Source organism: Euleptes europaea, chromosome 12 (assembly GCF_029931775.1).
Source record: "Euleptes europaea isolate rEulEur1 chromosome 12, rEulEur1.hap1, whole genome shotgun sequence".
Classification (NCBI taxonomy): Eukaryota; Metazoa; Chordata; class Lepidosauria; order Squamata; family Sphaerodactylidae; genus Euleptes; species Euleptes europaea.
In genome coordinates this window covers 59,266,211-59,290,967 of record NC_079323.1, presented here as the reverse complement: position 1 = coordinate 59,290,967, position 24,757 = coordinate 59,266,211, and the positions used below count along the sequence as shown (strand labels likewise).

At 45.3% G+C, this 24,757-nt stretch overlaps 2 protein-coding genes across 2 annotated transcripts in view; one reads left to right on the top strand and one right to left on the bottom strand.

The window, feature by feature from the left end:
• The window catches only part of ATP5PO (ATP synthase peripheral stalk subunit OSCP), a 169,791-nt gene that overhangs the window by 27,592 nt on the left and 117,442 nt on the right, over window positions 1-24,757 (top strand). The window lies entirely within an intron of this gene.
• On the bottom strand, window positions 6,593-23,794 carry MRPS6 (mitochondrial ribosomal protein S6). The gene is made up of 3 exons (XM_056858220.1): window positions 23,728-23,794; window positions 22,650-22,797; window positions 6,593-6,791 (listed from the first exon to the last, which is right to left on the bottom strand). The coding sequence occupies exons 1-3, from the start codon at window positions 23,792-23,794 to the stop codon at window positions 6,611-6,613; spliced, it is 396 nt and encodes a 131-aa protein (XP_056714198.1). The 3' UTR covers window positions 6,593-6,610.

Genomic DNA, 24,757 nt, shown 5'->3' with positions numbered 1-24,757 from the left:
GCTGCAGTAACGATTGGTCGGATAACTGTAATAAAGTGTGCAGGTGAAACTAATATAGCAGATCTGTTTACCAAGGTGGTGGATCATAACAGATTCTTGCAACTGTCCAAACTAATATGACATACTTGAGAAGGAGTGTTGGAATATGCAAGGCTGTCGTATTAGCTGTGACAGGCAGACTTAGATGGAAGGGATCTAACTGTCAACCATAGGCTGATGCAATGGCCAGGATGCCCCTAGGAGGCCTGATTATACTGGCCAGATCCAGTTGAGGCCAGAGGCTGACGTGTGGTGTTGCACCTGGATAGTGACTAAGCATGTACTGCTAATTGATGCCTGGTGGTGGCATTGTATATAAGTGCAAGACTCTGTGAGTCTGTGTCGGCAGTTAAGGTGGAAAGAGTGTGTATATAGCTCTGTAAATAAACAACTGCATTTCTATAAGCTCTAGTGGTTCTGGTGGTCATTCCTGGACGTTGGCACAATCCGCCAGCTCTTGCGTCATGCCCACCCAAAGAAAATCATCATATACAACCAGGGTGGCTTCATCAATGGGAACAGGGGGTGTATTACATTCATCTAGTCCATCAATGCAATTGGACGCGTTAATGTAAAGCAAAAAGGACGTAAAGGCTACTTTCATCTCCTTTTTTATCTTCCTTGTTTGTGTTCTTCAAATGTACATGTTAATGGTGCAGTTACAGCTCAGTTACATGACCTTATTTTTTTCTACTGTTCTTGTTATCTCCATTACATTACTCCTGTCTCTATTAGCTCATGAGTGGAAAGTTAGTCCTGCCTCCCCTAGCAATGGATGGGAATAACCCAAGCTGCAAGGTGCCTCAGAGCAGAAGGAACCCTCTCGGTGAGTAAACAAGGCTCCGTTCCCACTCTACTCTTCTCTCAGCATCTCCACCAGTTCCCAAATATTCCAAATATGGCAGTACTTTGCCATCCCAGTTCTTCCCCTCACTGTCTTTCACCCATTCTTCTATGGTTTCCAAATAGGCTTTTTCCTTGCTGACTCTGAAGCACTGTGTGAGAAAAGGGGTCAGAGGTGGTATGGAATGAGAGGCCAACAAACTAGATCCTGCCTGGCCACATCATTTCAATCTCTGTCCTCCCCTCAAAGTTCTCCCCTGGAAAATCTCACAAGCTCTTATCATTTTATATATTTAAGTGGTAGCACTTTAAATATCTGACATTTTAGTCATTAATAATGCCCATGATAAAAGAAAAACCCAATAACTATTTTTACATTAGTTGTCTTTGTTATTGTAAAGGGTTTATTACTGGATAATTATGTTTCATGTGCTTCTTGTGGTTCTTGTATGGCTCACTCAGGATGAAAAACGTTTTGTGAGCTTGCACATATAGCTGTCCTTTGCTCAGCTTGATTTAAAAAAACAGCAACATCACAATCACCCAGGACTGTGCGAGCCTTTTGGAAGAAGGTAATGTACACTCCAAACAGAGTTCAGGTTATAAGGGGGCTTTAAAGCTGTTACATGCTAGCAGCTTAAAATAGTTAATTACTGGCTTGGGGAGAAGACTCAGTTAATTTATACTTGTAACCAAAAAAAGAAAGTGTGAATCGGGCATAAAAAGGAGAAGAAATGAATCAGTATTAGTGTGAACTGTTTACACACACATTTCTGATTTGGAAGAAAGGCATAAGTACATTAGTATTCGTATTAGATCATTTTGGCAGCTCATAGGTTGAGTGGTCAAAATGTCTGCTTAGTATTTTGAAATTTGTGGCTCTCTCTTGCCTCTTGTCACTGGAAAACACACAGTAGACAGCAATGTCTTTTGTTTCTGTTCAAGCTTTTTTTGGCCTGATGGCCTGCTTTCACCTTAAGGGTGGCATTTTCACAACATTCCTGTTCTTATTTAAATCAATAGCACATGAAATTTCTGGCAGGGTAATAGGTTTCATGAGCCACAGCTCACTTCTTCAGAAAACTCATACCCTACCAGAAATTTTGCTAGTTTTTAAGGTGCTACTGGACTCTTGCTCTTTTCTACTGCTATTGACAGACTAACTCGGCTACCCATTGTGATCAATAGCACATGGATATTATTAATTTCTCTTAGAACAAAACATACAAAAGAATGAGGCTGAGGCCCACTGATGTTGCTTCCTGGCACTGATATTCAGAGGGGTACTGCCTCTGAATGTGGAATTTCCCTTTAGTCACCAAGGCTATTAGCCACTGAGAGACCTACCCTTCATGAATGTCTAAGCCCCCTTTAAAGCCATCTACACCTGTGACCATCACTACGACTTCTTGCAGCGAATTCTACTTTTAAGCACTTGTTGAAAAAAGTATTCCTTTTTTATCTGACCTGAATCTACTGCTCATCTACTTCACTGGATGAATGTTCTAGCATTCGGGGAGAGGGAGAAAAGTTATCTGTCCACTCTCCATCCCATGCATAGTTTTATAAACCTCTATCATGCCCCCCCCACCCAGTTGTCCCAGACACTTCAGACTTTCCTCAAAGGAAAAATACTCCAACATTTTGGTTGCCCTCTTCTTCACGCTGGTGAGAGCCAGCATGGTGTAGTGATTAAAGTGTCAGTCTAGGATCTGGGAAACCCAGATTTAAATCCCCATTCTGCCATGGAAGCTTGCTGGCAACCAAAATGTTGGAGTATCTTTCCTATGTCACACACTCTCAGCCTAACCTATCTCACAGCGCTGTTGTGAGGATAAAACGAAGGAGAAGAGAACAATGTAAGCCCCTTTGGGTCCCCACTGGGGAGAAAGACAGGATACAAAACAAACAAACAAATAAACAAATTCTTTACTTATTTCAACTCTGCAATGTCCTTTTGAGATATGGTGACCAGAACCGCGCATAGTATTCCAAATGAGGCTGCACCATAGACCTATACAGGGCATTATAAAATTGGCCATTTTGTTTTCAATCCCTTTCTTAATAGACCCCAGCCTAGAGGCTGCATTTTTCACTGCTGTGGCACACTGAGTTGACATTTTCATTGAGCTCATTCCCTCTCAGTCTCAGCAAGTTTAGACCCCATTAGCATACATATAAAGTTGGGGGGGGTGTTCCAGTAAGCATGATATACGTGTACCTACATTGAACTTCATTTGCCACATTGTTTCCCAGTCACCCTATTTGGAGAGGCCCTTCTAGAGCTCTTCAGTCTCCCTCGGTTTTCACTATCATGAATAATTTTCTGTCATCTGCAAACTTGGCCACTATACTGCTCACCTGTTCCAGATCATTTATAACCAAAATATATAGCACTGGCCCCAATACCAATCCTTGTGGGACCCCACTGCTTACTTCCCTTCATTTTGAGAACTGTCCTTTTTATTCCTACTGTTTGCTTCCTGCTGCTTAAACCATTTTTAATCCATAAAACGACATGTCCTTTTATCACATGGCTGCTAAGCTTACTCAGGAGTCTTTAGTGAGGTACCTTGTCAAAAGCCTTTTGAAAGTAGAAGTACATAGTTACAGATTCTACTAATTTGCCTGGGACAGACAAAAGCTAACTGTCCTGTAATTTCCTGGTCTTGGACCCCTTTTTAAAAATAATTGTAACACTGATATTCTCCAGTATTCTGGTACAGTGGCTGATTTTAGTGCTGAGACTGATATACTAGTTAGTAGATCAATAATATCTCACTTGAGTTCTGTAAGTACCGTTGGTTGTATATCATCAGGACCTGGAGACTTACTGGTTTTTAATTTCCCCATTTAGATCTTCATATCTTGTCATCTCAATTTGACTCAGTTCTTCAGACTTTGTTCCTAAAAATAGTGTCTCTAGTGTGGGGATATGCCCCACACTTTCCACAGTGAACACATGTACAAAGAATTAATTGAGCTTCTCTGCCATCTCCACATCCTTTAGCAGTCCTCATATTCCTTGGTCATCTAAAGGCACAACTGCTTCTCTGACTAGTTTCCTGCTCCAGATATATTTAAAGAAATGTTAGTGTTTGTCTTGATGATTTTAGCAAACCATTCCTCAAATTCTTTTTTAAATGCCTAATTATTAACTTACCAGACCCTGTGCTCCATTCTATTCACTTTCATTGTGGCAGACCTTTCACTTTTCAAAAGAAGCCTTTTTGCTTTTTATGGCTTCCTTGACTTGTGTTGTTAACTATGCAGGCATTCTTTTAGACTTGGCAGTATCCTTCCTTACCTGGGGAATACATTTTATCTGAGCTCTAATTAATGTGGTTTTATATAATTTCCAAGCATCCTCTAGGGATTTCACTTGTATTTCTCTTTCAGCTTCCTTTCAACTCTTCCTCTTATTTTTGTAAAGTTCCCTCTTTTTAAATCAAATGTTTCTCTGTTTGACTTTAGAGGTAATTTTGCATTGATGTGAATGCCGAACTTAATAGCATTGTGGTCACTGTTCCCAACCGGTGCAACAACATCAACATCTTTCACCAGGTCTTGAACCAAGTCCAAGATCACTATCCCTCTGGTTGGCTCTGTGGACCAACCATTCTAATGCACAATCATTTATGATGTCCAGGAATCTCATTTCTACAGCATGACCCAACCAGTCAATGTGAGGGTACTTGAAGTCACTCAGTTTAATGACATTATCTGCTTTAGTCACCTCCCTTGTTTCCTTCTCCATCTCAAGATCCACCTCAAAGGTTTGATCAGATAGGTAACAGTACACTGCCACTCTTAAGTAACTTTTAGCACACTGTCAGGGTGTTCATTCTAATGTTTTCAAACTTATTTAATTCTATGTCCTCTTTGATGTATTTATTTATTTTACAAAATGTTTATCCCACCCTTCTGCTTTCACGATGGCCACCAAGGCACCTAGCTATACAATGTAACACCTCCCCCAACACACCCCTCCCTGTCCTGCCTACAGAGCTGGTACCCAGGGATGACTGTACCCCATAGATTTTCCGATTCCACCACCTTTCTCAGACACCCACTATATCTAAATTGTCATTTAGCACCAAGCACTGCAACTCTCTCATCTTGGCTCGGAGGCTTCTAGCATATACACATTTCCCTCTCTGCAACCCTTGCCTCCCTGGGCCCTTTTGTCTCTGCACGTGGCCCTACTCTCACTCCCAAGTTGTACTGGAAGATGTACATTAGGACTATACTTGTACTTCTAAATTAAGTATGCTCTTAAGCTTTAGGAGCTACAAAGATCTGGTGAATCTTCTGGGAACAGCTGATACTACAGTATGGGTGTTGACCAGATCAGTTCCCTAGCCTATCAAGGGTATTTTGATCCCTTCCTTTCTTGAAGGCACTCAAGGACCTTCCCTTATGTTATTTTCACAACAATCCTGTGTGTCTGGCCCAAGCACGCAGCAAGGCAGAGTGGGGATTTGAACCCCATTTTACACAGTCCTAGTCCAATATTCTAGCCATTACAACCCAATGAATGAGATGGGAGACCAGTAGAAGCCCCTGTGTAAGAACAACTATAATATATGAACACAAAAAAAATCAGAGGGCTAAACTGTCCAATATATGTAGCCCAATAATAAAAGCAGACACATTACATTTATTCAAATGTACATTTATTCACCCTTTCTTTTCTTCTCAAGAGTTGGTTCCAGAACACAGAGTAAAGAACTGAAGAATGATCAAGTGCAATGCAAACTCAGTCAAGAATTCTTTTCTGGCTTAAAAAGGGAATAATGATGGAAATCTTACTAAGGACTTGAAAAAGGAAAGAAATTAAATACAAAAACAGCCAAGCCTTCAATCAGTCAATACACAAAGGATACTGGGGGTGGGAGAGAATGTTATTTGTTAGCGCTATTAAGCCTACCTGCTGCTTTCCCCACTGTAACAACCAATTAGGGGAAGCTCACAGAAGTTAACACCTGGCCTAACATGTTCCTCCAGGTAAACCACCTCACTTTGCTTTTAAAAAAGCTGAAGGAAACATAATGCATGTTTATCCATACAATTCCATGAGTACCATAAACTAGCACCTAAAATCCCATTTATGTGTATTGAAACAAAATCTCTGTATTAGCCAAGGAACAGAACTCAGAAATGCGATCCTAACATTTCTTGTTCCTTACATGTCTTTATGCTCAACTTTGTGATTTTTTTGTAACTTTATTGTCTTTTAAAACAAATTTCAATATGCCACTATATGGTATTTACACTACAGAAGAGTTTTTACTGCTATAAATTCAAAGTCGGAAAGGTCTTGAAATGGGAAGTTTTGCAGCCTAGTCTTCTTACATGTTGCCTTGGAATCAAGGCCCATGTTGTTCAACCGGGCTTAGTTCTGAATATCTATAAGATTGCAAACATAGTTATACCTTTCTAAGTCAGTTGAAATCAATCGGCTTAGAAAGGTGCAACTCTATTTAGTATTGTACTGTTAATCTTTCAAACAGCAGGGTACATTTCAAATACATTCCCCCCTCCCTTTTCAATCAATTTTCACACTAGGTATCAAATAAGAACAGATTGCTCGATTTACAACAGAATAGCCAACAGCTCTATTATGCTGAAATAGCATACCAAACCACAATTATATATTGACTTTGCATGTGGTGTATGTGCTTACAACTGGACACATGGAAGAACAGTCTCCATGGTTTTCAGCTCTTTATTTCTGCTTTGTAATCAGGTTATCTTCATAGTTGACTGGGATTATACCCATACATTCTTCGGTCTTTATCACTTGATGTTTCAAAACAGAAGACCTGATTATATCAATGTCACGTCCTAAATGCTCCAACACATCTGAAACAGCTGCTGGTGGGGAAACAAAGTCTATCAAAAAATACCTGCAATGAAAGGCAAAAAAAACCTAGGTCAACAATCTTGAAAGCATTTTTATACCATACAAATTTAAATTCATACCGACGTGGTTTGGATGTTCAGAAATCAAAGTTCTAATAAGAAAAAAAAACATTTGATAGGCTTTAATTGACTGAACCAACAATGCACACAATCATATTCCTTGTGATTCTAGTTTGATGCACTACAGCTGCAACATGTTTATTGCTTGGCCTTTACACCTAATTCACATTCAAAACGGTGCACTAACTCTCCATTATAAAGATTTTTTACCTGTACCTTGACAAATAAAAGTTCTATATTTGCGCAGGGACTTTTCTGGGCACTTTTTAGTGGTCTAGCCAATGAACTAGCTTTTGTACATATACAAACACACACACCTCTTCTTGAGGGATGATTTGTGTTCAAATGTACAGAACTCTACCTTTTCAATTCAAAGTAAAATCAAGGGAAATGAATGCAATGGGGAAGGACAGCTGATTAGAGAAGAATGACTAGTTACTTATTTAAAACTGATCAAATGATCATCTGTAGAACCATACATTATTTCTGTCCAGACATACATACAGGAGACTGGTGAACAGTCCTCCTGGGAAATGCCACTCTGCACTCTTCAATGCACGTCCAGTGCATCATGAATAGATCCTGAGGTTGGAATGGCATCCATCCACCCTAGTTGTTGATACTGAGCAAATATACTGTGAACTAACAGACTGAGGTGCCTTGGGTTAGTCAAATATCAAGAGCCACTAAGAGCCACATATTTCTCCAAGGCTCTTTCCCACAAGGATATCTTGGAGGACTTGACATGCCTGTGTACTAAATGTTAGGCACTGGTCTTTTCACATGGAAATTAGGCAATGACTGTGCCTACCTGTGGCAGGATATTTTCCCCATCACAAGTCCAGAACATTTTACAAGAATGGCATTTTGGGAAAACCAAATTGTTTAAAAAAAAAACTTGAAAGAAATTTAATAAAAACAGGGTAGTGGCTAACTAAAATTACAATCAAAAGAAAGAAAATGAATCCTTAAAAGACACTAAAAAAATCAAAAGACACTAAAGCTCTCAAACTAAGAAACCCAGAAAGCATTCCTTGAGCTGCTACTCCTCACGGTAGTCAAAGGACACCTGAGCAGGCAGGAATTCACCCTCTCTTAAGCCAAACACAGATGATCATAGATTGGCTTCTGAGGGGGACACCATTTTCCTGACTAGAAACCATATGTGAAATTGCACCAAGAGCACAAAGAAACATATTTTGTATTCGATATACTATTTTTCCTAGGAGAGCCCTGTAGTAGTGCATGTGGAGTATGAACCGAGGAAAAGATGCCCCGAATCTTGGATCCTGGATCCGTGCCACCGTGACATCGAGATTAGACTACTGTGATGCACTATACATTGGTCTCCCTCAAAATCAATTCCAAAACTTCAGTTGGTGCAGAATGCCACAGCTCAGCTATTACCAGAAGCTAGATGGATCATACGTATTACTCCCATTCTACAGTCACGCCACTGGTTGCCCATCAATTATCGGGCTCAATTTAAGGTATTGACTATCACATACAAAGCCCTTCATGACCTTAGACCCTCATATCTGCAAGATCGTCTCTCCTCCTATGCTCCGCCCTGACAGCTCCACTTATTAGAGAAAAGCCTTCTGCAGGTGCCAACCTACAAATGGGCAAAATCAGCAATTGCCCGTACATATGCCTTCTCCATTGTGGCCTCCACCTTGTGGAATGGTCTGCCTGAGGAGGTCAAGAAGGCTCCCGTTCTCCTGGCTTTTTGCAAACTATGCAAAACTGAATTATTCAAGAGGGCTTTTCCACACAAACAATAGGGTAGCACTGTACAAAAGGCTTCACAAAATTACTTGGATAAATTATTGGGGACTAAAGTCTGTACTATTGTGTATACTTTGCTGTGGGTTGGACCTGTTGTGTAATTTTGCATCATTTAATGTTTCATGTTAACGCTTATGCTATGGTTCAGTTCTATTTTTAGACATACAAACCATATCCTATTTAATTATTTATTGAATGTCCTATCTTGTTGATTGTATTCACTCACTCTGGTTAATATGCTCTGAATTCCAGTGAGAGGTGGCCTATAAATAATGTAAATGAATAAATACAATAAAATATCAGAGATCTACAGTTACGCAACAGGTAAAACATGTGTCTCATTAAAAAACTGCTGTCAAGAAGTGAATTTTTTTCACAAAAGGGACTAGTAAGAGTAACACAGGGGTCAGCAGAAACAGTTCAAAGAAGCTGGCATTCACTGCTCTTTTGCTTTTGTTTTCAAATTAGTAACCACAGTAGTCCCAGTGGAAGACAGACAGCCCTAACCTTTGCTTGGCATTCACTCAGCAACCCATCATACCATACTGTAGACTATCAGCAATCCCGGCAACAATGAAGTTTTTAAATACTCCTAGAACTGCCCAAAATTCTCAGTATCAGTGAAGCATCTTCAGGCTATCACCCCTATTTTGACCAATACTGAGATGGGTCCTATGATTCTGTTCCATTAACAGCAGGACCTTGCTCAAGCAGAACATGCTTCTTCTGTACACGGCATTGGTCAGGCCGCACCTAGAGTATTGTGTGCAGTTGTGACAATGCTTTTCTATGGGAAAGGGAGCGACCCCTTCAGGGGCCCATAAAATTGGACCTGACCCAAACTTTACCAAACTTCAGAATTCATGCAAGAAGAGTCACTTGCAGCTGCCCTGAACATTTGAAAACTCTACCTCTCAAAATGTCACCACAGGAGCTCTTTTAAAAAATTCCATAGAGAAAAACCTTGGGAAAGCCAAAGGCCAAGTAAGCTGAATCCTATTCGGCTGATTCAGCTATCGGCTATCTGGCTTAGACTTTATTGTCAATTTTCAATATTCGGCCCCAAATAAACCTTGGAAAAGCCAAAATGCTTTTTTGGGGTTTATTTTCGGGTCGGTAAACCCAATATGCACAGCCCTAGATAGGACTCACAATAATGGGTATAAATTACGGGTGGAAAGGTACCAGCTGGTCATTAGGAAGAAACTTTTTACAGTAAGAGTAGTTCGGCAGTGGAATTGGCTGGCTAGGGAGGTGGTGAGCTCTTCCTCTTTGGCAGTCTTGAAGCAGTAGTTGGATGATGCTTTAGGCCAGTGCTTTAGGCCAGTGGTCAGCAAACCGTGGCTCGCGAGCCACAGGTGGCTCTTTGGCCTCTTCCCCCTCACTCACCAGCATCTCATCCAGGGCGGCACCAACGGGTCTGTCTCTCTCCCCAGCGGAAGACTCCCCAACGGCAAACTTTTAATTTAAACTGCTTCCCCGCCCCAAAAGGTGGAGAAGGCGCCTTCTGTCCCGGTAGAGCAAGATGCGGGCGACCCCTGCAACAACTTCAAGGGTGCCCCAGCCAACGTTTTGGCACCGATCTCCCCAGCAGCCCCGCTCGGGAGGAACCCGGATGGGCCCGTCCCCCTTCGCGCCTCCCGCAGCCAGACTGTTCCATTCCCAACGCAGGAAGCGGGGAGGTCTCCAGTGCCGGGCCAGCGACCTCCTCGCCGCTGACTTCTCCCGCTTCTTCGACCTGAGCGCGGTCCGGCGGAGGAAGGGCCAGCAGCGGCCTCAAGAGACTCTCAGCCCAGCGGGAGGTGGGGAAGGCGATGGAGTGCCCAAGCCTCCCGACTCTCCCACACACCCCTCGCCCTCTGCTTATCCAGCCTCCCTGCGTCCTGGGTTGGGATACCTGGCGGCGGCGCCTGATTCGAGCTCCGGCTTGGGAAGGGGCTCTGAAGAGAGCGAGCCGAGGAACGCGCGCCTCGGCCGGTCCCCAGGTGCGCGTGGCCAGGGTGGCCCCCCGGACCTCCCCTCCCAAGGACTAAGGTGAGGCAGAACAGCGCCACCGCCCGCCTGCACTCAATTTTGGGGCGCCTCTTTTCCTCCCCGGGGCGTCCCCCCCCCACCAGCAGCTCCTGCCCTCACGGCTTTTCTTTGCACAAACGTCCGAGGGAGAGTCGAGCTCTGACTCCTCCTCGGACTGGTCTGAGGCGGAAGAGACTGTCTCAGCCCCGACATCCTCCCGGGCAGAGACCCTCCCAGCGGCCGGGACTAAGCCCCCACCTGACACCTCCCCCCCCTTAAGTTTAAGAAATTTGGCTCTCTAAAGAAATCTCAATCGTTGTACTGTTGATATTTGGCTCTGTTGTCTAATGAGTTTGCCGACCACTGCTTTAGGCTGATCCTACATTGAGTAGGGGGTTGAACTAGATGCTCTGTATGGCCCCTTCCAACTCTATTATTCTATGATTCTAGGAGAAAGCTCTTTGTGTAGGAGGAAGGGTCTACCATTAGCAGAACAGAATGGGAAATCTCTACCATATGAATGGATTGAGATGGCAGACAAACCATACTTAAGAAACATATCGATGAACAAACTACAACTTTCCTCCATCATATGAGTGAAGGGGGTAGTGAAGACTTTCTAAATCAGGAAGGTCTTCATCTAACTACAATCTACTGTGACTGGCATGTTAAATAACAGGTGTTGGTTTCTTACCCACAAACCAGGTTCTAAAGAAAGATGAAACTATGTAAGCCTAAGGAAGTTCAGTTTCATTCATGTTGTGCCTTGTTTGTGATGTCTGAAAACAGCGACTGACCCAGATCACAGTAATCTGGCAAACAAATTCAAAATACTAGGATTCTCCATGTGAATTCTGAAAAAAAAAATCTTATTTGCTAATTTTGGGATTTACTCATAGTAGCCAATGGTGGTGAGTTCCATTGTTTTTCATAGGGTGCTTGCAGCATTTAACCTTAAGTAGGTCTTACAGCAAACTGAGGAACAAAGAACTTCCAGAGGAAAATTACCACAAAAAATCCTGAAGGGACTTATTCCCAATGTGCTACTGGTATTGTCACTTTAAGCAGTTCACCCTTGTGTCTGATAATCCTGCCAAAGCATAAAGACATAGAATGCAAGCTGCAAATTTGTGATACCTTTATACTCACAACACTGCTCCATTGTCTGTTTCACTAAATTCTATATTCAGTTCCCAAGTTGTTTTTCCAACAGAAACAGGCCTTGTCTCAAAAAGGTTGGTTTAGAACATCACATTGCCTTTCTCACTATGACAGACAGTGGAAATTTCCACTGCTGTGCTGCTGATAACTAAAAGTAAAATGGGGGATGGGAGGGATGAGCTACTGATGCATTATCTTTGTTATATTTAGATAAATTTCTAATACATTAAAATGCAGCACTGGGGAAATAGTTTATTAGCAGTATCAAACATCCCTTTTCCCAGCACATAGTTCTGATCTGTATTTAAAGATGACCTGCTTCAGAAAAATCCTCCTTTTCCTATCATAATTATAGCCTAGGTATGCTCAAAATGAATCAAAAATAGACATGAACACTTATGAAGCTGCCTTATAATGAATCAGACCATCAATGTCAGTATTGTATACTCGGACTGGCAGGAGCTCTCCAGGGTCTCAGGCAGAGGTCTTTCACATTAAGATGGCGGCCAGGTAGGGAGCTCTGACCCGAGCTCCTGCCTTGAGTAGGTTTTGTTCACGGTTTTCATGATTATATTGGACAATTTTAATGACTTATGGGCTCTATTGTTTAAATTTGGAACCAACCTATGGGAGAATTTATGCTGCAGTGTTGGAGGCGTTGAATTCATGTACTTTTTGGCATCTTTGGCATTCTGCGGTGCTCTGTGATCTGCTACCTGGTGGCCGCTGTGTAACCACTTTCCATCAGTGTTCCAGGAGGGAGAGGCTATGTTAGGCCGGGGCTCAGCGACCTGTCTCAGCCCTTTACCTTTACCACTGCCTATGGCGCCAGCTATGGTTTCATGGGTGAGAGCCACAACGCAATTCAAGGGGATCCAGAGGCTGTGTCAACCGGTGGTATCTAAGTGTGTGAGCTGGACACTTGGTCTGCAAATGCCATCCTCATTGGAAATATCTTTAGCTGCCATCGCTGCAATCACCACATCATCACTTCAAGCCAGGAGCCTCAGGAGGTTGCCGGAGCCTTTCCCATTGTCTTTGGAGGTCTTTGGGCGACCCCGGGATTCTCTGGTTCGCCTTCGTTGGTCATTGGGAGATGCTAAAGGCCCATGGAATTTGAACACCTCCAGGAGCATTGTATGCTCCCTCCTGATGAACAATCTTGTGATTGTCCCTGGCTCCATGGTGCATCAGAAGCCAGAGTCAGACTGTATGCAGAGGATAGAGGAGGAAGACCAGGCTGGGCAGTGGAGCGGACTGCTGCATGTGAGGACTCTTGGGGCTGTTATATATTTAGAACAGCCACAGGAGCTGGATACATCTCTGCCAAAGTGAAGCCCATTAACTAAGGGCCAGCCCCTGCTGAGGATTGAAGATCAAGGGCTACTACATCGGCTTGGATTCCAAGTGTTGTTATCTATCCTTGGCCTAAGTATAGTCCTGTTCTCTCACTGGGGATTCATAGATTATTGTGAGCTATTTATCCCACGTGTTATTGTAATTAGTAGACTATGCCCATTGAAGACATGTCTAGTTAGTGTGATTTGTCCCAACTTCTGTGGATTGTATTGTTTTGGGGTAGGTTGAGAGGGGGAGATAGATTGTATAGATTTCATTGTATTGCCATTAGTTTATTGGGATTTTGTTGTTGCCATATATTGTGCTGCAATGACAGCCTGTAGGGCCTGATGCAGCGGTGTGAATTACTTTGGGAGGCCAGTGAGGGCTCGGAGATCCCAGTCATCTGGGGACGCAAGAGGTTTGGCGGTGGTAGCAGGTGGATTACAGGAAGGAGCTGGAAATGTGGACAGGCTCGGACTCCTTCCAACCTGCATCCCATCCCGAGAAACGATGGTAAGAGGGATAGGAATTACCCATCTCCGACAGTGTTATTGTGCAATGCCAGGTCCATAAGTAATAAGACCGCCACCGTGAGAGACTAATTAGTGGACCTGGCTTTTGTAATCGAGACCTGGGTGTGAGAGGGCAAGACAGTCGCTCTGAAAGATCTGGCTCCCCCAGGTTTCTCGGTCCCCCATCAGTCCCGGACAATGAGCCAGGGAGAGGCTTTCATTTGAGAGGCTTTCTCCTTTAGTGCCCTCCTGCCCCAGAGATTCCCAGCACTGAATGAGTGGGCCTAGTGCAGGAAACCAAGGACAGCTTGGCTATCTGGTTAGTGTATCGGCTGCCCAATGCACTGCCAGATACCCTGCCATGTTTGTTAGAGGCTGTGGCAGGCTGGGTCTTGGAATTTCCCATGCTAATAGTACTGGGGGGTTTCAACGTCCATGCCAACACCACACCTTCATCACAGACACTTGGCCTGGATTTAGGGCAGCACTGGGGCTCTCCCAATTTGTTTTGGGTCCCACACATCAAGCAGGACCCATGCTGGATCTGATCTTTGAGTCTGGGGTAAGTATGGGTCTGATGCCAAAACAGGAAGTTCCATGGTTAGACCACCTAGTCCTGAAGGCCCGGATTGACATCCCACTTCCACCCTGTTTGGGCGACGAGCTGATTTATGCTCGTCCACGGAGACTCAGGGATCCGATTGCATTCCAGAGGGCTCTACAGGATCCTATTCCCCCTGGTGACTCTCTTGATCTGCTTGTGGAGGACTGGCATAGTTGGCTCTCCACAGCCAATGAGGAGATCGCTCTCCAATGCCCTCTTCGCCCCCCACAGACTGGACCCCATGGTACAGGGGCTCAGGGATATGAAGCAGGAGCTTAGACAGCTAGAGCGAGTTTGTCAGTGGACTCATGACAAGGCCACAAGAGCACCTTATAAGACATTTATGAAAGCCTATGAGGTGGCAGTGAAGGTTGCTAAAAAGGAGTATTATGCAGCTGACATTGCACCCACTAGCTCTCACCCGACACAACTGTTTAGAAATATTAGGTCTCTGACATCCCTATCAGAGGGACAATCAAATTTAAACTCAAATTTGGCCATTAGCTGTGAGGTTTTTCCGAGCTTTTTTGTGGATAAAGTCCTGTCGCTCTGCCATGACCTCCCGGCGAACTTTGACACAGTAAGGGAACTGGAAGCCCCTTGCCTGTCTTCTGGTCCTGTATTGGACCATTTCAGCTGGCCTTCTTTAGATGATGTAGACAGAATCCTGGCAGCTGTGAGGCCCACCACTTGCCTCTTAGACCCGTGCCCTTCCTGGCTGGTGAAGGCTAGTCAGGAAGTGGTGCGGGTTCCCCTGGGAAATATTATCCTTTGATACTGGGAACTTCCGGGGGGGGGGGGTTAAAGAGGCGGTGGTTCATCTGCTCTTAAAGAAGTCATCGTTAGATCCTAGAGATCCCACCAACTACCACCCAGTTTCGAATGTATTATTTCTGAGCAAGGTAGTTGAGAGAGTGGCCGCTGAGCAACTTCAGGTTTTCTGGAGGAAGTGTCGGTTCTAGTCCCATTTCCGTTGGGCTTCTGCCCTTGCCATGGGATGGAGATGGCTCTGGTTGCCCTCATGGATGATCTCCTTCGACAGCTGGATTGAGGAGGGTCAGGGCTGCTGATAATTTTAAATCTATCGGCAGCCTTCGACATGGTCAACCAGGACCTCTTGGACCACCGCCTCACTGACATTGGGATCCGTGGTTCAGCCCTTCAATGGCTGCGTTCCTTTCTCCAGGGTTGGGGACACAGTGTGGCACTAAGGGAGGAGTTATCACAGTAGCGCCCTTTAGTGTGTGGGGTGCTGCAAGGAGCAATTGTCTTTCCTATGTTATTTAACATCTATATGAGCCCTCTCGTCCAGCTTTTCTGGAGTTTCGGGCAGGGCTGTCATCAATATGCTGATGACACCCAGCTTTATCTGCTGATGGATGGCCATCCGGACTCCTTCCCAGATGTACTGGACAGATGCTTGGATGCCGTGACTGAATGGTTGAGGCAAAGCCAGCTGAAACTGAATCCATCAAAGACAGAGGACCTGTGGCTCAGCCGGGGTGGGGTACCGGCTCCCAACTCTGGGGTGGGGTACCGGCTCCCAGCTCTTGACAGCATACAATTAACACCTGTGCTCATGGTCAGGAGCCTGGGTGTGACCCTTGATGTCTCCTTGTCAATGGAGGCACAGGTCACAGTCATGGCCCGGACAGTTTGTTACCACGTCCGCCAGGCCCGGCAATTGGTGCCTTACTTCTCCCACCCTGACTTAGCCACTGTGCTCCATGCGACAGTCACCTCCACATTAGATTACTGCAACTTGCTCTATATAGGGCTGCCCTCAAAACTGATCTGAAAACTCCAGCTGGTGCAGAATGTGAGGCTCCTCACAGGGACCCCACTGGGGGCACATATTAAGCCAGTGCTCTACCATCTGTACTGGCTCCAGCTGGAATACCAAATCAGGTTTAAGGTTCTGGTTATGACCTTTAAAGACTTACACTTTCTGGGACCCTCGCATCTGCTGAACCATCTCTCCTGGTATGCTTCTAGAAGCTAAGATCATCGAATACCAGTCTACTGATGGTCCCCAGCCTGAAGAGTGTCCGGCTGGCCTCAACAAGGGCCAGAGCCTTTTCTGCCCTGTCCCCTGCCCGGTGGAATAGTCTTCCTATTCCACCAGGCCTATGGTTGAGGTCAGCTACAGTTTTCCTATAAATGCTGGCCTTCCTATCCTACTCCACTGTTACCGAATGTTAGTGCAGGCCCTACTGTTCGAACTGCCTGCAGGCCCTACTGTGGCCTTGTATCACAACTCTATGCGATTTTAAAAATTTTATTAGGGCTGTTTTAATATATTTTAATATATTGTTTATGTGATTTTGTAGCTTATTGTATATTTATGGCGATGTGAGCTGCCCTAGCCTGGATTTGCCGGGGTAGGGCAGATCACCTACTGCCTGGTCCTTTTAACTGGAGATGCCAGGGAGGCAACCCAGGACCTTGTGCATGCAAAGCAGAGATTCTTCCACTGAGCCACAGCCCTCCCTGATAGCACTGTGGTTCTTAGACTCCTCCACAGAAGCCTTGCCTACTATTAGGCAAAAGCCGAAACAGGAGTCCCAGAGGTACCTCAGCAAATGAGGAAATCAAATGAGCTGTTTTAACATCTGGGATAGTGTAATCTTCACTTACAGATCAGTCCCATAGCCCATGGAATTGAAAGTCTGTGACACTTAAAAAGAGATGGGGGAGGGGGAGAACCCTGGAGCAGGGCAGGGCCACGTCCTGGCACTGGAACAAAAGGACCAGGGACTTGTGTGCAGGAATTGAGAGACTGCAATTGCCTCAGCAAATTAGCTTACAGGACAAGCTTTCCTTTCCTTTTTATGTAACTACTGAATTAAGTATTCAGACACCTGGCAAAATGACACCACAAATTCAACTTAGAAAGAACTGGGTGTAATTCCAGTTCAATGTGCTAAAGTAAATTTTGTTTTGGTTTTATTTAATTTTAAAAAGGAATCTTAAACTCAAAAGAAACAAGCAAGGCCCTTGAAAAGCACAGTTATATCTAGTGGCCAATATCAATTTGAGACCATTTCTAGACTGCAATAACATTATTTGGTGGTTTCTGAACAAAAAGTCTATTATGTGAAATAGCACCCAGTGGAAAGTCCTGGTTCCCAGCAGCAGGGTTTTATGATTCAATCTGCTAGATAACCAACAGACATTGCTTATGATATCACTTATGTCAATAACTGAACTTTAAACAAATCAAAGACACCGCAGGGCTTCACAGAAAAAGAAAACACAGCAATCCTTCTCAATATCAGGTGACTGTATTTTCACTCAAACAATAGGTACCTGCTCACTTCCTCTCTTCACACAGACAGATGTCCTTGCTAAAACACAGCCCCTTTGAGTGGACTGTTTCAAAGTTACTAAGCAAAATGCTGTGATGGATACAGAAATAGTGAGGTGCAATATGAGCACATAACTGCAGCATAAACCCTACACCAGGGGTGTCTAACTCATTTGTCAGGAGGGCGGGGTATGACATAAATGTCACTTGCTCAGGCCAACCCATGAGTATCAAATAAATAAATACCAGTAACAAATAATTAAAATTCATTATACAAAGAAACTAATCAGAACAACATTAATGCAAGGACAAGGGGCCACACAAAACAGAGACACAAGCCTACTGGAAAAGCCTGGGCAAAAAAAGGAAAATTTACCTGTCACTGCATAGCCATCAGATCCAGAGCTGTCAGAGGGCAGGGAAAGGGAGGGCATACCCTAATCAGCAGAAAAGGCTCTATTCCTAGCAAGCACTCATTCTCCCATCCGAAAGGGGGGCATGCCTATTCCAAGTGCTGATGGAAACTCATCAGCACAACCAGGATCAAGCAGGAGTAAGGAGATCCTTTGAAACTACGTGGATGGGACCTAAAGGGCCGGATCCAGCCCGCAGGCCTTATCTTTGACACCCCTGCCCTACAGAATTGGTTTCTGGTCACAACACACTGACTCATGTCCAACATATATCCAAAGTGCTGTAGCTAACCTCTAACCCTTTTCACATAGGGCATAATCATGGAAAACCAAGGTGTACTTACATCTCACAGAACTTCAGTACATAATCAGTGGAAATGAAGTGCATTTTATATTTGCTGAATTGTAATGTTAGCACCTCTAAAATTCTACATTTGATTAGTATAAAAGTTGAAACTCTGTAAATGACTCTGTTAATCACAACCACAGTTTTATTGTTAGAACAGTAGCAGTAAAACAGAGTTTCACTTACCTGTAACTGTTGTTCATCTGGTGGATCTTCTACGCAGTAACACATTGGGGGGGGGGGGACTGCGCAGGCCAGCCACGGATAAGATTTGCCAGCTTCTAGCAAAATAGAAAGTGAGAGTGCTCCCCCTCCCCTCGGGGCATGCAGCCTTCCCGCCCAGCGGTCATATGACCCAGGGGGAGGGAGCAAAAGTATCTTGGCTATAAGCTGGCACAGTGGATAAAAGTATCTTGGCTGCCAAAGTATCTTGGCTATAAGCTGGCACAGTGGGGGCGATGCCCAAGGACTTAGCAGTTATCCTTCATGAGACGATCAAGAAAGACATCATGTAATTGCTGAAGAGCGAGGTGCCCTCAAAGGGTGGGTTCCCAATACGCGAAGGAGGTGCCCTCAAGGGCAAGGTCCTAGATACACGACCGAGAGTCATACGGAAGGTTGGACTAGCTAAGTCATGAATGCCTCCAAAGGACTATGGACGAGGCCATGACCTTGCTGGAAGGGTCTGCAACATGACGCGCCGCAATAAACTGCTGTCTGTTGAGGGTCATGTTTATGCTCCGAGCAGTTTAGTCTGTTGGGCGTTGATCCTCTCGTAGGATACTAATTTGGGATGAATTCCATCCCAGAAGGCATATTAGTATCTGGCCAGGATTGCCATGAAATAAAAATGTGAAGGTCAATGGCACTGGAAGTATAGATTCTCCTGGGTAAGGCATCCAGCCTGCGTCCCTCCCGGTTTAGGGGCAAGGAAAGTGAACACAAACCATATTTGCCCGACAGGGCTTCGACCACCATAGAATTTGGGACAGGCTACTGGTATGGAAATCAGTGTCCTCACGACTGATCTTGTAAAAGTTCTCAACTCTTTTGGTGAAGAGGGAACGAAAGATTGGCTTGGTCTGATTACAAGCATTTGGAGGTTGTCGATTCTAATCATTGGAAGGGCCGCAGGACTTGACTCTGAGGAATGCAATATACCCATGATGGTCGTCAACCGAGATGTCAGGGAGGGAATATATATTAGAACCTTAGCCAGACGGATCAATTCCACATATAATCTCACAATTTGGTATCCCCCGCAGAAGGGGATGTGATTTAGTATCACCCGCAATGTCCCCAGGTGAGGGTTGCGAGGTGCGGAATTCCAAGTCAGAGACCTGAGTAGCCGTCGCATTGGACTCAGAATGGGCATATCCTTTAATGTAGAAGGAGACCTTGGTTGGGAGGATCTCCAGGGGGAGTCTTTGCTATGACGGGTCCCTCTATGCCGCCTGGACCCAGAGTAAAAGGTCGACAAATGACGAACTGGATTGGTGAGGCCTTAGGCGCCGAGAACGTAGGTGCCAAGACTGTAGGCGCAGAGTGTAGGCACCAAGAGCGTAGGCGTCGAGAGCGTAGGGTCCAAGAGCAAAGGCGTCGAGAGCCTAGGCGCCGAGAGCCTAGGCATCGAGAGCCTAGGCGCCGAGAGCATTAGACGTTGAGAGCGTTAGACGTCGAGAACGTAGGCGCCGAGACCGTAGGCTCCGAGAACGTAGGCACCGAGAGCATAGGCGCCGAGAGAGTAGGCTTTGAGATGATGTGTCTGAATCAGCACCAACACCTCCGCCTACGGGCTGGGAGGATTTGGCGTAATGACGCCGACAGCGACCCTCGGGCCCGGTGACGGCAAAGGCGCATCGTTGTACAGTTGCGTCAGGAACTGCGTGCAGAACCGCCAGTCACCCTGGGATCCGCCCTGAATTATAACAGAGGGATATACCAGGGAATCATTAGGAGGCAAGTCCACCAGAACAATCGGTGGAGTGAGGTGACTCAAGGAGACGTTGACGACCGCCAACGAACGGCGCCGAGGTGATGACGACCCCGATCGGCACCAAGGAGACTTCGACGAAGATCGACGCTGAGGCACTCTGCACCGAGGGAAGTTTGATGCCCGAAGACATCGAGGCCCTCACTGCCGAGGAGGTTGAAGGCGCTCTGCGCCGAGGGAAGTTCGACGCCCGAAGGCCTCGAGGCCCTCACTGCCAAGGAGGTCGAAGGTGCTCTGCACGGAGGGAAGTTCGATGTCGAATGACGTCAAGGCCCTCGCTGTTGAGGCGACTTCGACGGAGATTGACGACGGTCTGAAGGAGCCGGGGCAAGGGACTTGGCTGGTAGAACGATCGACTTGGACGTCTTGATGACTGAAGGGAGGATTTAGAACGCTTAGACGTACCTCAAGCATCCAGAAGAGAGGTTTCTTCTCGGGCTCCGCGGAAGTCTGTCCTGCAGGGCCAAGCCTTTTTAGAAGAGCCTTCTCCGGCGTCCAGACGAAGAGATTCAGACGATCAGTACGAGCCTTCAGTGCTCTGAGGGTGGAATGAATGTGCCGTTCCTTCAGGCAAAGGAGCCAAACCTTGTGGCAATAAGTCTTCGCATTTTGGTGCCACAAGAAGGACATTGATTGAAAAGCGGAGCCTTCTTAGACTCCATTCAGTAATAACAGTAGAAGAGAAGCTATAGACACGTCCTCTCTCCGTGGCAGCAGAAAGAGAACTGGAGGGGAGAGTTCTCCCTCCCCCTGGGTCATGTGACCGCTGGGCAGGAAGGCTACATGCCCCAAGGGGAGGGGGAGCACTCTCACTTTCGATTTTGCTAGAAGCTGACAAATCTTATCCGTGGCTGGCCTGCGCAGTCCCCCCCACCCAATGTAGGACTGCATAGAAGCCACGCAGATGAAATATGTCGATTTCATGTACCTTCAGACATAGTACAAACTGTCATAGCTTGGCTGCCAGCAACAGGGGCAGCATTATAACCAAGTAGGTGTTTGGTTAAAGCAGTGAGCTTAATGTGCCCTCCTAGCTCATGCATATACATCGTAACAGACGTGTGCATGATTGTGATATCTGCCAATCTACAAACAATTTCTCATGTTTTTTTTCTGCATGGGACTACTTCCTATCTAGAATATTTGCAAACACATGAAAGTCCCTCCTTTTCCGCCAGTGTTCTTGATTAGAAACTAAGCTATGCTGGATGTTTTCTTTAGCAATCTACATAAACTTGATACATAAGTTTCTTTAAACAAAAACATTCCAAAGATCTGAACCAATTCAAAGTTACCAGTTTAGAGACTCATCTCTGCCGTTCATATGACAGTATGTTCTGACATATCTGCCAATGAAAAACATGATAAACTGCAAAGAATATCCATCCAGTTATACACATTTTTATGTTACAATGCTAGAAAAATATATCAGGCTCTGTGAAATGTAAGTTGCCTAGCAACATTACAATACTTGCTGAATGGCAGTTTCTTTTCCAAAGGTATTCTAAAGGAGTTTAACAGCAACCAAACTGAATTATAAGCAAATTAAAGGTGAATTATGCAGTCCATTCTCACCACACCTCTAAAGCACCTTGATTTTCAACATGACAAGGCAGTACATTTTGTTTTGCTGAAAACTGCCCCCCCCCCCTGAAAACAAGGGTCTACACAAGGCAGATACTCTTCTGAACAAATTGCCAAGGCAAATGTGAAATATAATTGAGCTTCTGCATTTACAATATGGGGAAAAACCAAACAAACCAAGACTCTAACTTTAAAATTACACTAAAATTACACTTTAAAAGTACACTAATCTGAACAATATAACTATCTTCCCAATGCCCAGGGTAGCTGATTTTGCAATAATTGAAACACTTGATTCATAGAGACAACGAACAGAGGAAAAGTTAGATTCTTATCCATGAAAGGGTATGGGTTGTTTTGCTAATTCTTAATATTATTATTATATTATTAAATATTTCCACTGAGAATATTTAATCCCCAGTTTTCCTACAAGTTCCAATTAGAGGCCCAGAACAACAGCGTTTAGTCATAGACGGCACTCAAAGAAACGCTATGGGCACGCAGAGGAAAACCACCTGTGCAGCTTTGATTAATAACCAGCTTGTCTCCTGAGCTGTGGGAAAAGCCTCCGAGACACCATCAAAGCCCCAGCAGTCTGCTGCACGGCTCTTCTGCACATTCAAAGATCATTTGTCTGGATGGCGGCCTTAAGCATTTGTTTCTTAACAAAACAGCACAAAAAAGGGGGGGACCTAGATGTGAGACTTATGTAACTCGTACCCTCCTCTCGTGTGGCGTTGATTGTGCTTTGAGATTTTATATGGCAGGGTCCTTTCTCCCAGGTTTTCCAAATTTCTCACCACGGCTCCTTTCTCCATCAAAGTTTCCACTGTGCGTTTCAGCGTTGCTGCCACCTCAGGCTTTAAAAAAAAAAGACACAAATGTGTTTTATGATACAATTAACGGCAATTAGCACCAAACACTTACCTGGCATGAAAAGGTAAGTAAGATGGTTGAAGAACTGTGAAATGATGTCCAACGGGAAAGAAATCCCGAACATTTCTTTGCCCTCATTTCACTGCCAATATCAGACTACCAAAGTTTTTTGCCATTTACTAACAAGGAGATAGCTTTTTAAAAACACCTTTAGAAGCCACAACTCATGTTTATATTTCATTTATCTTCCAGATATATATTCCTGACAGGCTGTTATTCTTTTTCTAGGAATTAACAGTTATATAGGGTGCCAAGCTAAAGTGCACTGGTCCCTATGATTAAATATTTAATGCCATTAATGACCTTCATAGTTCACTGTTATAAACATATAAGCAATGGGCCCAGTATACTCCATATATCTATTCCCATAAAACATATAATGCTTACTGCTATTCAGTAATGCAACATCAGAAAGAAAGGTGGAATACAAGTTTGAGATGCAACTTCTGAAGATGTTTTAAAGCTTAGCCCATGCTATAACTATGCAGTTAACATAACCAATACTATCATACACAGGTTGATAATGATGTAGTCCATTCCAATTAAATTTCATTGAACTGGATTGGTGAGGCCTTAGGCGCCGAGAACGTAGGTGCCAAGACTGTAGGCGCAGAGTGTAGGCACCAAGAGCGTAGGCGTCGAGAGCGTAGGGTCCAAGAGCAAAGGCGTCGAGAGCCTAGGCGCCGAGAGCCTAGGCATCGAGAGCCTAGGCGCCGAGAGCATTAGACGTTGAGAGCGTTAGACGTCGAGAACGTAGGCGCCGAGACCGTAGGCTCCGAGAACGTAGGCACCGAGAGCATAGGCGCCGAGAGAGTAGGCTTTGAGATGATGTGTCTGAATCAGCACCAACACCTCCGCCTACGGGCTGGGAGGATTTGGCGTAATGACGCCGACAGCGACCCTCGGGCCCGGTGACGGCAAAGGCGCATCGTTGTACAGTTGCGTCAGGAACTGCGTGCAGAACCGCCAGTCACCCTGGGATCCGCCCTGAATTATAACAGAGGGATATACCAGGGAATCATTAGGAGGCAAGTCCACCAGAACAATCGGTGGAGTGAGGTGACTCAAGGAGACGTTGACGACCGCCAACGAACGGCGCCGAGGTGATGACGACCCCGATCGGCACCAAGGAGACTTCGACGAAGATCGACGCTGAGGCACTCTGCACCGAGGGAAGTTTGATGCCCGAAGACATCGAGGCCCTCACTGCCGAGGAGGTTGAAGGCGCTCTGCGCCGAGGGAAGTTCGACGCCCGAAGGCCTCGAGGCCCTCACTGCCAAGGAGGTCGAAGGTGCTCTGCACGGAGGGAAGTTCGATGTCGAATGACGTCAAGGCCCTCGCTGTTGAGGCGACTTCGACGGAGATTGACGACGGTCTGAAGGAGCCGGGGCAAGGGACTTGGCTGGTAGAACGATCGACTTGGACGTCTTGATGACTGAAGGGAGGATTTAGAACGCTTAGACGTACCTCAAGCATCCAGAAGAGAGGTTTCTTCTCGGGCTCCGCGGAAGTCTGTCCTGCAGGGCCAAGCCTTTTTAGAAGAGCCTTCTCCGGCGTCCAGACGAAGAGATTCAGACGATCAGTACGAGCCTTCAGTGCTCTGAGGGTGGAATGAATGTGCCGTTCCTTCAGGCAAAGGAGCCAAACCTTGTGGCAATAAGTCTTCGCATTTTGGTGCCACAAGAAGGACATTGATTGAAAAGCGGAGCCTTCTTAGACTCCATTCAGTAATAACAGTAGAAGAGAAGCTATAGACACGTCCTCTCTCCGTGGCAGCAGAAAGAGAACTGGAGGGGAGAGTTCTCCCTCCCCCTGGGTCATGTGACCGCTGGGCAGGAAGGCTACATGCCCCAAGGGGAGGGGGAGCACTCTCACTTTCGATTTTGCTAGAA

Excerpts from the sequence above, each read along its gene's own strand:
- MRPS6 (XM_056858220.1), bottom strand. The coding sequence starts at position 23,794 with ATGCGCCTTTGCCGTCACCGGGCCCGAGGGTCGCTGTCGGCGTCATTA. Across the intron at positions 22,798-23,727 it reads ACGCCAAATCCTCCCAGCCC|TTTTAAAGCCTGAGGTGGCA; the intron begins GTAGGCGGAGGT and ends TGTGTCTTTTTT. Across the intron at positions 6,792-22,649 it reads CAACGCCACACGAGAGGAGG|GTATTTTTTGATAGACTTTG; the intron begins GTACGAGTTACA and ends CTTTCATTGCAG.